This window comes from Molossus molossus, unplaced genomic scaffold (genome assembly GCF_014108415.1).
Source record: "Molossus molossus isolate mMolMol1 unplaced genomic scaffold, mMolMol1.p scaffold_m16_p_1, whole genome shotgun sequence".
In the NCBI taxonomy this organism is placed as follows: Eukaryota; Metazoa; Chordata; class Mammalia; order Chiroptera; family Molossidae; genus Molossus; species Molossus molossus.
Window position 1 is genome coordinate 181682992 of NW_023425344.1, and position 13233 is coordinate 181696224.

Below are 13233 nucleotides of genomic sequence, written 5' to 3' on the forward strand. Positions count from 1 at the left end.
TTTAGGAATAGTTACAAAACTAATGGAAACCTTAGACCTATTAAATTGTCAAAAATTAGAAAGCTGAATGATGCAAGATATTGACAGGACTTTGGGGATATAGGAACCCTTATAGGGTTATAACCCAGCAACACTTGCAGAGTTTATGCGGGAACACGTATAAAATTGTTTATTAAAGTATTATTTGAAGTGGTGGATAGCGGGAAGCCATTAGAGACTCCATCCCTGAGAGAATGGATAGGTGAAATGTGGTCAATTCACAGATGGAATACGATTCAAGGGTTAGAGTCAAGCCCTGGATGGTTTGGTTCAGTGGTTAGAGAGTCGGCCCGTGGACCAATGAGTCTCAGGTTTGATTCTGGTCAAGGGCATGTACCTCGGTTGCAGTTTTTCCCCAGCCCTGGGCGGGTCATGCGGGAAGCAGTCAGTCAGTGTGGCTCTATCACATCAATGTTTCTCCCCTCGCCCCCACTCTATCTGATGATAAATGGAAAAATATCCTTGGGTGAGGAATAAAAAAGAAAAGTTAGAGTGAACAGATTAGGTGGACTCTAAGGTAAAGTAATGAATGAAAACACTATGAAACAGTGAGGCATAACACTATTTGTATAAATTAAAACTATATAGACTCACAACTGTCCTTTTTACAAGAACACATACAAACAAAAAGACATACCCCTTGTGTCAGAATGATTTAAGATAGGTGGGAGAGGGAAGTGGGGATGGAAGGTGAAAAACATTTTTAGAATGAAAATCTTTTAAAACTTGGTATAATTTTACTGGGAAACTGATAAAGCCTGATATTGGAGGGGGATTAGTTTTTTGGAAAGTTGCTTCTATGGATAGTGGTCCCTTGAGATCAGGGGTTGGCAAACTGTGGCTCTTTGGCCATATATGCCCACTGCCTGTTTTTGTAAGTAACGTTTTACTGGAATACAGCCTCACCCATTTATGTGTTGTCTGTGGTTGCTTTTATGCTACAATGGCCGAGGCAAGTAGTTGCAACTACTCCATTGGTCCACGAAGCCTTAAAAAAAAATTTTTTTTTTAAATCCTCACCTGAGGATATTTTCCCATTTATCTTCAGTTAGAGTGGGAAGGAAGGGGAGAGAGAGGAGGAGAGGGAGAGAAAGAAACATCAACATGAGAGGGACATGTCGACTGGCTGCCTCCTGCATGACCCTGGCCCCGACCAGGGCCGGGGACGAACCGCAACCAAGGTATGTGCCCTTGACTGGAATCGAACCCACAACTCTTTGGTCCACGTGCCAATGCTCTAACCGCTGAGTCAAACCGGCCGGGGCGCCTAAATACTTCTTATTTACTCCTTTACAGAGAAAGTTTGCCAACTTTCGACAGATTTTCTATCTCTCTGGAGACAGTTTTGATTCTAACTTGTTATTTTCCGTTCTGTTGTTATTATTATTATTTCTTTTTTCCTGTGTTAATTTCACAGTCTGTCCTTGTCTCATGGTCAGTAACTTTGTAGAATTTGTTTGTCTGCTGTTTTCTCATGATTAGATTGCCGTTATGCATTTTTGGCAAGAATACCCTAGAAACAATGTTGAGGTTGCCAGATAAAGAAAGAAAAACACAGGATGCCAGTTAAATTAGAATTTGAGAGGAACAACAAATGTATGCCCCACACAGTGTTTTATTTTCACTACATTAGGTCAGAGGATACAGTGTCACTATGTCTGATTACTGATGTTAACCTTGAAGTTACCGTGGAGTCTGGGATCTCGCCACTGAAAAGTTACTATTTTTCCTTTATAATTAATAAACATCTTGGGAGAGATGCTTTGAAACTATGCAAATATCCTATTTTTCTCAAACTTTTGCTCACTTATTTTAGCATCTGTTGCTGGATCTTGCCTAAGAAAATGATCACTATGGTATTTTAATGACGATTTTGCATTTTCTTTATTACTTCTACATTTATTAATTGAAAATTTTCTATAAGGATGTGTTATATCTTCTCTTCCTATTTATTTTATTGAGTTATTCATCTTGTTCAGTTTGGACTAATGTTTTATGTGTTATAGGCCAATATTATCATTATAAATTCCATTGCTCAGATTGTTCCAGATTTCATTATTTGAAGTTCCTTCAGATAGGGTCCTATGCCCTTGTAACATGCCCATCCTTTTGTTGAGCACTTCTTTACTATACTTCATTTATTCTTTTATTGTTGTTGTTATAATTTATTGGCTTTTAGTATATTCACAGAATTGTGTATCCAGCAGCACAGTTAATTTTAGAACATTTTCATCACCCCAGAATGAAATCCACGTCCACTATTGTCACTCCCAGACCCACTGTTCTCAATCCTAGGTAAGCACTAATCTGGACATTTCACATAAATGGACTCATACAGCACGTGGGCCTTTGTGAATGGCTTCTTTCACTTAGCATGATGTTTTCAGGTTTGTAATAATTTTCTAGGGCTTCTGTAACAAATTATCATAGACAAGTTGGTCTAAAACATTAGAAATGTTTTCTCTCATAGCTCTTGAGGCTAGAAGTTTGAAATCAGGGCACTGACAGGACCATGCTTCCTTTGGAAACCCTGTGGGGGAGAGTCTGTCCCATGCCTATCTCTGAGCTGCTGGTGGTTGTAAGCAATCCGTGGCATCACTCCAACCTCTGCTTCTGAATTACTTAACGTTCTCTCTGTGTCTCTGTCCCTGTGTCTTCACATGGCCTCCTTATAAGGACACCAGTCATAGGATGTAGGGCACACTGCAAAGACACATTCATAGATACTTCAACACATCTTTTTTGGAGGATAGTCATTCAACTCACAAGTGTTCATTCACATTGTAGTATGTATCACAATTTCATTTCTTTTTTTAAATCCTCACCCAACCATATTTTTCTATTTATCTTCAGATAGATTGGGAGGGAGAGAGAGAGAAATATCAATGTGAGAGAGACACATCGACTGGTTACCTACTGCACAACCCCAACCAGGGCTGGGGCCAAATGGCAACCAGGTACGTGCTCTTGACCAGAATTGAACCCAAGACTCATTGGTCTGAGGGCCAACACTCTAACCACTGAGCCAAGCCAGCCAGGGCAAAGCTACATTTCTTTTTATGGCCAATAATATCACATTGTATGAATATATCACATTTTATTTATCTTTTTATCAATTGATGGACACTTAGGTTGTTTCCACATTCCTACGTATTCTGAATAATGCTGGTATGAAGATTCATGTACAAGTTTCTGTTAGCATATGTTTTCATTTCTCTTCGGTATACACCTAGGAGTTTTACTGATGGATCATAGGGCAGCTCTACGTTTTACTCTTTGAAGAGCTGCCAGACTGGTTTTTAAACTGGCTGCATATTCCACTAGCAATGAATGAACAGCTTACTTCTTCATATCCTGGCCAAAACAGCTTTTTATTTTAATATATCTTTTTTATTATAGTCATCCCAGTGGATTTGAAGTGGTACCTCATTGTAGTTTTAATTTGCATTGTCCTGACAATTAATGGTGTTAAGTATCTTTTCATGTCATTTATAAATCTATTGGTCATTTATAAATTTTCATTGGGGAAATATCTATTCAGATCTTTTGTCCATTAAATTTTTTTTTTCTTTATTAATTTTTTTTTTTAGAGAAAGAGGAAGGGAGAGAGAGAGATAGAAACATCGATGAGAGAGAACATCAATTGGCCGCCTCCTGCATGCCCCCCACTGGGGGTTTGGCCCCCAACCTGGGCATGTGCCCTGACCGGGAGTCAAACCAGCGACCTCTTGGTACATGGGTCAGTGCTCAACCACTGAGCCACACTGGCCAGGCAGTTTAAGAATTCTTTATATACATTATTACCAGTCCCCTATCAGTTATATGATTTATAAACTTTTTTCTTTTTATCCTGACCCGAGGACATTTTTCCATTTTTTGTTCAGATAGAGCGGGAGGGAGAGAGAGGAAGGGAGAGAGAGAGAAACATCGACGTGAAGGGACACATCGAGTGGCTGCCACCCGCACGACCAACCAGGGCGGGGGACAAACTGCAACCGAGGTACATGCCCTTAGCGGGAACGAACCTGGGTCTCTCTGTACCGCAGGCCAACCCTCCAACCACTGAGCCAAACCGGCCAGGGCTGATTTATAAAAATTTTCTTCCATTCTGTGTTGTCTTTTCACTTTCTTGATGGTGTCCTTTGAAGCACAAAAGTTTTTAATTTTGATCATGTCCAGTTTTTTGTTGTTGCTTATGCTTTTGGTTTCATATCTAACAAACTATTGACTAATCTAAGGTCACAAAGATTATGCCTATATTTTATGCTAATAGTTTTATAGGTCTAGTTCCTATATTAGGTCTTTGATCCATTTTGAATCAAGTTTTGTATATAGTGAGAGTTAGGGGTCAAATTTCATTCTTTTGTATGTGGATATCCAGTTGCCCCAGGGCCATTTGTTCAAATAATCTTTTTCTCCATTGAATTGTCCTGGTACCCTTGTCTAAGATTAACTGACCATAGATATATGGATTTACTTCTGGGCTCTTAACTCTGTTCCACTAAATTATATGTCTACCCTTATGCCAGGAGTACACTATCTTGATTAGTATTTAGGTTTGTAGTAGATTTCGAAATCCAAAAGTGTGTGTCCTCCCACTTTGTTCTTTTTCAAGATGGTTTTGGCTATTCTGGGTCCCTTTAATTTCCACATGGATTTTCAGATGGTCAATTTGTGCAAAGAAATCGGCTGGGATTATACTGAAGTTGTAGTTCAATTTGGGGAATGTTCTCATCTTAATATTAAGTGTTTTGATCCATGAATATGAGATATCTTTCCACTTATTCAGGTCTTTTTTATGTTCAACAATGTTCTGTAGTTTTCAGAGTATAAGTTTTGCATTTCCTTTGTTAAATTTGTCCCTAAGTATTTTATTTCTTTTAATGTTATTATAAATGGACCTGTTTCCTTAATTTCATTTTTGGTTTGCTCATTGCTGCTATACAGAAATACAATTGATTTTTGTATATTGATCTTGTCTCCTGTACCCTTGCTGAAGTCATTTATTAGTTCTAACAGTTTTTTAGTAGATTCCTTAGGATATTTTATATATAAGATCACATCATCTGCCTTTGTTGTTGTTGCTGTTTTCTTGCCTAATTACCCAGGCTAGAGTCACCAGCACAGTGTTAGATAGAAATGTTGAGAGCAGACATCCTTGTCTTGTTACTGATCTTAGGAGAAAACCATCCAGCCTTTTACCATTAAGTATGTTAGCTGTATGTTCTTTGTAGATAATCTTTATCAGGTTGAAGAAATCTTCTAGTTCTAGCTTATTAGGTAAATCACAAAAAGGTGTTAGATATAGTTAAATACTTTTTCTGCATCTATTGAGATGATAATGTGGGATACTTAATTTTATTACTATGGTGTATTACATTGATTTTTTATATATATATATATATTGAACTAATCTTGTATTCCTGGGATAAGTCACACTTGCTCATGGTGTATAATCCTCCTTACATGTTGCTCAAGTCAGTTTACTAGCATTTTGTTGAGGATTTTTATGTCTGCAAACAGGGTATTGGCCTGTAGTTCCTTTGTGGTGTTCTTGTATCAGGGTAATTTGGTCCCATAGAATAAGTTGGGAAGTGTTCCCTCTTTTATTTTTTTGGAAGAACTGTGAAGGATTTTTGTTAATTCTTCTTTAAATGTTTGGTAGATTTTGCTAATGAAGCTAGGGATACATCTTGAAATTTTCTTTGTGGGAATTTTTGTATTACTTATTCAGTATCTTAATTGTCTATTCAGATTTTCTATTTCTTCTTGAGTTAATTTCAGTAGTTGTGTCTCTTTAGGAATTTGTCCATTTCGTCTAACTTATCAAATATGTTGGCATATAGTAGTAAAATTTTTTCTGTTTTAAAAAATATGTTTTATTTATTTAGAGAAGAAGGGAGAGATAGAAACATTGATCGGCTGACTCCTGCATGCCCCCTACTGAGGATCTAGCCCACAACCCGGGCATGTGCCCTGACCTGGAATTGAACTGGGACCTCTCAGTCCATGGGGCAGTATTTAATCCACTGAGCCACACCGGCTGGGCTATTTTTTTCATTAATGTAAATATTTAAAGTTAAAAATTCCCCTCTGAACAGTGCTTTAGTTGTATCCCATAAATTGTGATATGTTTTTATTATCTGTGTTTTATAGTAATTTTGCCATTTCAGTTTGTGTTTCTCTTTTGACCCAATGTTGAGTTTTTGTTTGTTTTTAAATTCTCACCCAAGGGTATTTTTCTATTTATCTTCAGATAGAGTGAGAGGGAGGAAGGGAGAGCGGGAGAGGAGAGGAGAGAAAGGAGAGAGGAGGAGAGAGGAGAGAGAAACATCAATGTGAGAGAGACACACTGACTGGTTGCCTCCCGCATGACCCCAACCAGAGCCAGGGACCGAACTGAAACCAAGCAAGGTATGTGCCCTTGATCAGAATTGAACCCACGACTCTTTGGTCTGCGGGCTGATGCTCTAACTGCTGAACCAAACTGAACAGGATAAGAAAGAGTTCTTAAACACTTTTTTGGTAGAAAGGTCCTTATGTTTCCTGATTTTGTTAATTTTTTGTTTATTTGGTATGTGTTTGAGAGAACGTATGATTTCAGAGAAAGTATGACTTCTATTTTTTATATTTATTGCGGTTACTTTGGTCATGAATATACATCTAAGAATTGTTTTTGTTGTTTTATCCTCATTATGTAGTCTGTGTTTTCTCAGCTTTGGGGGGTGTATGTCTTATAATTTGGAAGTCGTCTTTTTTTTTTTTAATTTATTTATTTATTTATATTTATTTTTTTATTTTTTATTTTTTTTAATCCTCACCGGAGGACATTTTTCCATTTTTTGTTCAGGTAGAGTGGGAGGGAGAGAGAAGAACAGAGAGAGAGAGAGAGAGAGAGAGAAACATCGACGTGAAAGGGACACATCGAGTGGCTGCCACCCGCACGACCAACCAGGGCCGGGGACAAACTGCAACCGAGGCACGCACCCTTAGCGGGAACCGAACCCGGGTCTCTCAGGACCACAGGCCGATGCTCTAACCGCTGAGCCAAACCGGCCAGGGCTGGAAGTCTTCTTTTTTAAATTCTTTTAATGATCACTTTTATATCTTTAAATGGTCTTTATTTCTTTTTTTTTTTTTTTTTATCCTCACCTGAGGACATTTTTTCTATTTTTTGTTCAGATAGAGTGTGGGAGGGAGAGAGAGAGAGAGAAACATCAATGTGAAAGGGACACATCGAGTGGCCGCCACCCACACGACCCAACCAGGGCCGGGGACAAACTGCAACCGAGGTACATGCCCTTAGCGGGAACCAAACCCGGGTCTCTCAGGACCGCAGGCCGACGCTCTAACCGCTGAGCCAAACCGGCCAGAGCTAAATGGTCTTTATTTCTTGATTTAGCAGTTTTCTTTTCACCCTGTCCATAAAACATGAGATCAGTGTATTATTTCCACTTTCTTTCCTTTTTCCCTTTACCTTTTGTTACAGCATTTCACTGTTTGTGATGTTTGCACTCAGAGTTGTCGTTTTTCTGCTAGATTAAGTGGACTCTGCTCACTTCCAGTTCTTTGCTACGCATTCCTTTTTCCGTCCTAGTAATTCTCCCTCTCGTAATTTCTTCAAGATCCAAGGGCACTGTATTCTCTGGGTCTCTCGTTCAAATCCACAACACACTAATTTACAGCCTCAACTAACACTACGTAACAGGGCCCATTTACCCACACTCTGCTTAACAGAATGTTATCAAGGGATTTTTTTCTTCAGTCTTTGCCAGTCTGATAGGCATAAATAGTATTTCTGTTCAGTTTTAATCAGTAACCCTCTTCTTGTATCTGAGATCAAGTGCTTTCATATGTTTAAAAGCCCTTTGGGCCCTGGCTGGTTTGGCTCAGCGTTAGAGCGTCGGCCTGAGAGACCAGGGTTCGGTTCCCGCTAAGGGCGCGTACCTCGGTTGCAGTTTGTCCCCGGCCCTGGTTGGTCGTGCGGGTGGCAGCCACTCGATGTGTCCCTTCACGTCGATGTTTCTCTCTCTCTCTCTTCCTTTCCCTCCTCCCACTCTATCTGAATAAAAAACGGAAAAATGTCCTCGGGTGAGGATAAAAAAAAAAAAAAGCCCTTTGGTCTTTGCTCTGCCTGCCAGTGTCCTGTGCCCCTCTCTCTCTGTTTGCTTGTTCTCCTTTGGTTTTTGGAGGCTCTTCTTTATAGTAAGAAAATTGCCCTTTTTTTGGTCATTTGAGAGGCCATTGTTTTCTCCTAGTTGTGTGTTTGTGCTTCTTAATATTTATTACTATATGAAAAAAATTAACTTTATGTTGTCTCGCTTTTATCCATCTTTTCTTTCATGGCTTCTGGATTTTGTGCCTTGTTTAGGAAGGCATTTTCTCACTATGAGATTTTTTACATTTTTATTTTCTTGTCATAATATTAAATTCTCCCCCACCCCTTATATTTTTGAGTCACAAAGCATAAAGAACTTATTTTGGCATTAAGTATAAAATGGATTTCTGATGTAAAACCTTTTTTTTCAAGTGATGACCACTGACTCAGCAGTATTTATTAATTCACAGAGATATATTTTTGGAAGTCATCAATGTAGCACTGGTGGTAGTAGGATCACCTAGGAGTATACTATAGAGTGAGAAAATAGGGCTTAGGCTTGAGTCTTGAAAAAAATCCCAAAATATCCACGTAGGTTTGAGGGGGATGAGCCAACAAAGGCAACGGGAAGGAACACCATAGAGCCCGGAAGCCGGGCTGAGGGGAAGGGCGCCGGGGCTCGGTAAGTTGAGGACTGAGGGTTGTTCACCAGATCCAGCCACATGGACATCTTGGGCACCTCGGGAGTCACTGCTTGGTGAAGTGGTGAGGAGGTTCAGAAGGGACTAAGATGTGGGGGATGGCAACCTGTGACAGTCCTTTCAAGAAGTCAACCTGTGAAGGGCGGGAGAGCAGAGCCGCCTTTAGAAAGGTTTTTAAAGGTAGGCGACGATTCGCATGCTTAAATGCTAACAGGAAGAATCTAGTGAAGAGGGACAAGTGAAGAGCATCAGTAGTGAAAGATTCCTAAGAAGGGCCATCGAGATCTCAATCTGCCTGAGTCAGAAAGGCCACTTGTATATTGCAGCAGGAAGAAAGGCAAGGAGATAGCTCTTTGTTCACCTCTTCTTGTCTGTAAAGTAGCACTAGGTTAGAAACTGATGATGGGTAGTATGGTGGGTGCCTATAGACCCAGCAGAGGTCAAAAGTCATGTCATTGAGGAACTGGCTGAGGTTAAAGGTGAAGTGATTGTATCGCAGATCCAGAGAATTATCTCCATCTGGTTCCAAATTAGGACCTTTGACTTAGCTGCTATACCTGGGGCTGGGGCCAAGGGTCACGCTTTCCCCAGCCTGTTGCTTTTCCTCCCTATCCCACCTCCCATTCGGGTTTTGTTTGCCCATATTAAACCCAGCTCCAGCCATGGCCTCATTCCTGTTGCCACAGTGGTACAGAAGGTCCCCCAGCCATTGACCCCTGGTACATGGTCCTCTCAGGCCCCAGTTCATTCTGAATCATTCTGATTCCTTGTGGAACTTTCCTACAAGGGACTGGTTTCTATTGCTTTTGACCTCTCAGGGCATCTGACCTCCTGAATTCCAATAGGGAAGGTCTTTTTCATTCAGTCTTTATGTTGGAAGCTGTTGGTGTATCTCAGAGGCAGAGATGATGCTGCACTGGCTTTTTGGTGTTCTGCTTCTATCTTCCTCTGCTCTGGTCTTGAGCATCTTCTGTTCTGCAGGGGGACACAAACTCGCCTGATTCCAGAGACTCTTGGATCGGGGATGTGCGGAGCCGTTCTGCAGTGAGGAGCAGTCACCTGGATCTGGCTGGGTCTGCCTGGAAGAGCTGGGTCTACAGTAAGTGGTGGGCGTAGTCACTTGCCTGGTTTGGGGACTAAGCAATGCTAGATCCAGGGAGTTCCTGTCCCTCAGAAGCTGCTGCTGTCCAAGGCTCAGAGCCTCCACCTCTTCTTTGTAGGTCACAGAGCCTCTCTGGGCAGCTGCTGTTCTTTGTCCAGTGTGTCCAGCCTGGGGACCTGCTTGTCGTCCTCCTACCAGGATTTGGCCAAGCACATCGTGGACATCTGTATGGCTGACGTGAGAAACTGCTCCACTTGTCCCATGGTTCCTTTAACAGAGCTTGGCCAGGCGGAAGAGGGAGGGAAAGAGCAGGGCAAGGCCGACGTGGCTTCTTCAGTGGCTCTCCATCTTGACAAAAGGGCACTTCGGTAAACGATGGCCCAAGTGACCAATCCAAGGGTCTGGTTTATACCCACTAACTGGGTGTGGTCACTGTGTCCCTAGGTAATGGCTGCCTGCTCAGATGATCTGCACAATCTCTTCAGTTGTCAGGCAGCAGCCGGCTGGAAGTAAGTCCCTTTGTAGTGTCTTGTCCTAACACCGTTGTCCTGCTCACCCTCCCTCCTTTCCCTTCTCCACCCTGAGCTCCTTTGTGACCCTGGAACCATTTCACCTCCTCCTCCTTGTCCTCGGCGTCCCAGTTACCAGGGCGAAGAGCAGGAGGTGCAGCTGTACTACAAGGTGTTCTCCTCTACTCGGCATGGCTTCCTAGGGGCTGGGGTGGTGTCCCAGCCACTGTCTCACGTGTGGGCAGCTGTGAGTGACCCCACCCTGTGGCCCCTGTACCACAAGCCCATCCAGACAGCAAGGCTGCATCAGCGGGTCACCAACAGCATCAACCTGGGTAAGCCCAGGGAGGCTTCCATGGCTCTGCCTGGGGACAGGTAGCAGGTCAGTGGAGGTGGCCCTCTTGGGAGGCTGGGTCCAATTGGGTATCAGGTTGTAGAATGATGGGGTCTTGGGGGTCCCTGGACTGGGAAGGATTTAGGACAAGGTCCTTGTGCACCTGCTGACTCTGCCTATCCCTGACCCTCCAGTGTACTTGGTGTGCAATCCCACCCTGTGTGCACTGAAGCAGCCGCGGGATTTCTGTTGTGTCTGCGTGGAAGCCAAAGAGGTGCCTGCCTTGCTGTTGGTAAAGATATTGTGGAGGAGCTTGCGCTAGAGTGTTGTATGAAGCCATTTTTGTGGGCCTCAGGACCTCTGGGGGAAGGAAGCCAACTTGAGTGGGAGTGGGGGTGATTGAAGGCTGGCCCAGAGCTGCCTTCCACAATAATGACTGCATGGAGCCTGTCCCTGTCTGCTGTACATCATGCAGGCAGGACTCACATCACTCTCTGTCCCCAGGGGCACCTTTCCGTCATGGCAGCTCAGTCTGTATATGATACATCCATGCCGAGACCCAGCAGAGGGATGGTCCGAGGGGAGATCCTGCCCAGTGCCTGGATTCTACAACCTCTCACCGTGGATGGAAAGGAGATCACCAGAGTTGTCTACTTGGCCCAGGTGATGTGCCCCGTGCACCGCCTTACAGCACGCCTAGATTTGACCTCACACCTGCATGGGAGTTTTGTTTAGCTGCTCATCATACTTCAGTGCCCCGAGAGCTGAAGACTCAAGGGCTTCATGGGTCACAGTAAGGGGAGTCAGTGGGGAATCAGGAAAGAATGAGAGAGTGGATCAACCTTCTCTAAAGCTGCTACTACCAGAGAGCCCAGCAGCCTACTTCCTCTGGTTGTTCCCAAGGTCCTCAGGGGATACAGGAGTCACTGAGCCCGGCCCATTCTGTTCAACTCTACTCCCAGTTCCCTGAATTGACCTTTGTCATTGGGAGGTGAAGCCAATGCCTAGATGTGAACAGCAGAGCCCAGGGCTGTGAGTTCCTGTACTGCAGATAGTCTGAGGAGTTCTACCCATCATGACAGTCAGTGGGGGACTACTTTTGGCTGAAGTGTGCCCTGGCACACTCTCAGGTCCATCTGTACTTCTGACTCTTCCCTGTTTTATTTCAGATAGAACTTGGTGCTCCAGGTCTCCCGCCTCATCTCTTAAGCTCCTTCATCAAACAGCAGCCGCTGGTTATAGCCAGACTGGCTTCCTTTCTTGGTAGCTAGCGTCTCACCATCAAGATGGTGCTGCTGAGATTCAGGCCCAGGATGCTCCAGAGACGCTGGGGCAGCTCTTGTTACTCTCCATACCCTGATGCAAGGAGAGCCGAGGCTACCTGCTATGACCAACTGGGAAGACAGCTCTGAACCCCAAGTTGCCAGTGAAGCCCAGTCAGGACTTGATCACAGCTGGACGTCCAGAACGAATGAAACTCAACTCACCTTCTTGGATTTTTCACTCTTTCCTGTCTCTGGGACCCTATGGCAGACAAGTCACTCAAGGATCAGGATTGGACATAGCCCGCAGGACGGGGAGAACGCAGTGCTCTGGCATGGTGCTGCCTAGCCCTCGGGCTGGTAGGAAGCAGCCATTGGCTGAGACGGTTCAGAAAACTCCAGCATTCAGTTCCACTGTGGGAGGGAGTATTACCAAAACAGAATACTGGTTTAAAAAACAGCTGCACTAACCAGAACAGTGATTCAGAATCATTTCTCCTTGAGTTTCTACTCTTCCTTCCGTTTCCTCACAGGAGAGGACATCTGGGTCTTTGCCTCAGTCAGGAGTATTGAGCAATACTCTGTCATGGAGACATCACTCCAGAGCTCAGTAGAAGGAAAAGACCGCTGTAGAAGCTGGCTGGACAGATTTGGGGTTAGGGTGAGGCCTAGCTCTTTAGGGGAGGATAGGGTGGTTAGGAAGTGGGCAGCCAGGTGCTGGCTGCCAAGGCAAGATGAATTTCAGAGATGAAAAACTGTCTTTTGAAGACAGAAGAGAACATAATGGAACTCCTAAAGAAGGTAAGTGACTTGTTAGGAGGAAGCTCAGTTCCATTCCTTACTGCCTCACAGCCTGGGTCCCAGTTTTAGTGGTTTCCTTAACATTTCATGCTGCTGCACCTATTCTAGGATGGGTGGAGAATGGGTTGTTTCCTTTTGGTTTGCTGACCTTGAGCTTTTGAATATTCCATGTGGTTACCTGGAAGTGGTAGAGGTGGGAGCGAGTCCCAGCTTTAGTGCTGGTGTCCAAATGAGGTGACCAGATGGGAATCAAAAGATGTGGTAAAAAGGTTATTTAACAGAGATCTATTTTTCTAAATGTGTTTGCAGGATTTTTTTCCTCTTACCTCAAATTATTTATATATTATTGGGTTTTTTGGAGGGGCGTAACACTTGATATATTTAACA

General features: G+C 43.3%; 1 protein-coding gene across 2 annotated transcripts in view; it reads left to right on the forward strand.

Moving 5' to 3' along the window:
- STARD9 (StAR related lipid transfer domain containing 9) overlaps positions 1–12054 on the forward strand; it is a 129696-nt gene extending 117642 nt beyond the window's left edge. The window contains exons 27-33 of one of the 2 annotated variants that reach the window (XM_036255709.1): positions 9820–9937; positions 10059–10177; positions 10385–10449; positions 10582–10784; positions 10978–11075; positions 11288–11446; positions 11953–12054. In XM_036255709.1, the coding sequence (XP_036111602.1) occupies positions 9820–9937; positions 10059–10177; positions 10385–10449; positions 10582–10784; positions 10978–11075; positions 11288–11446; positions 11953–12054 (864 nt within the window). The remainder of the gene's footprint in view (positions 1–9819; positions 9938–10058; positions 10178–10384; positions 10450–10581; positions 10785–10977; positions 11076–11287; positions 11447–11952) is intronic. The other variant, XM_036255718.1, reaches the window with a different exon arrangement.
- Positions 12055–13233: the final 1179 nt, after the last annotated feature.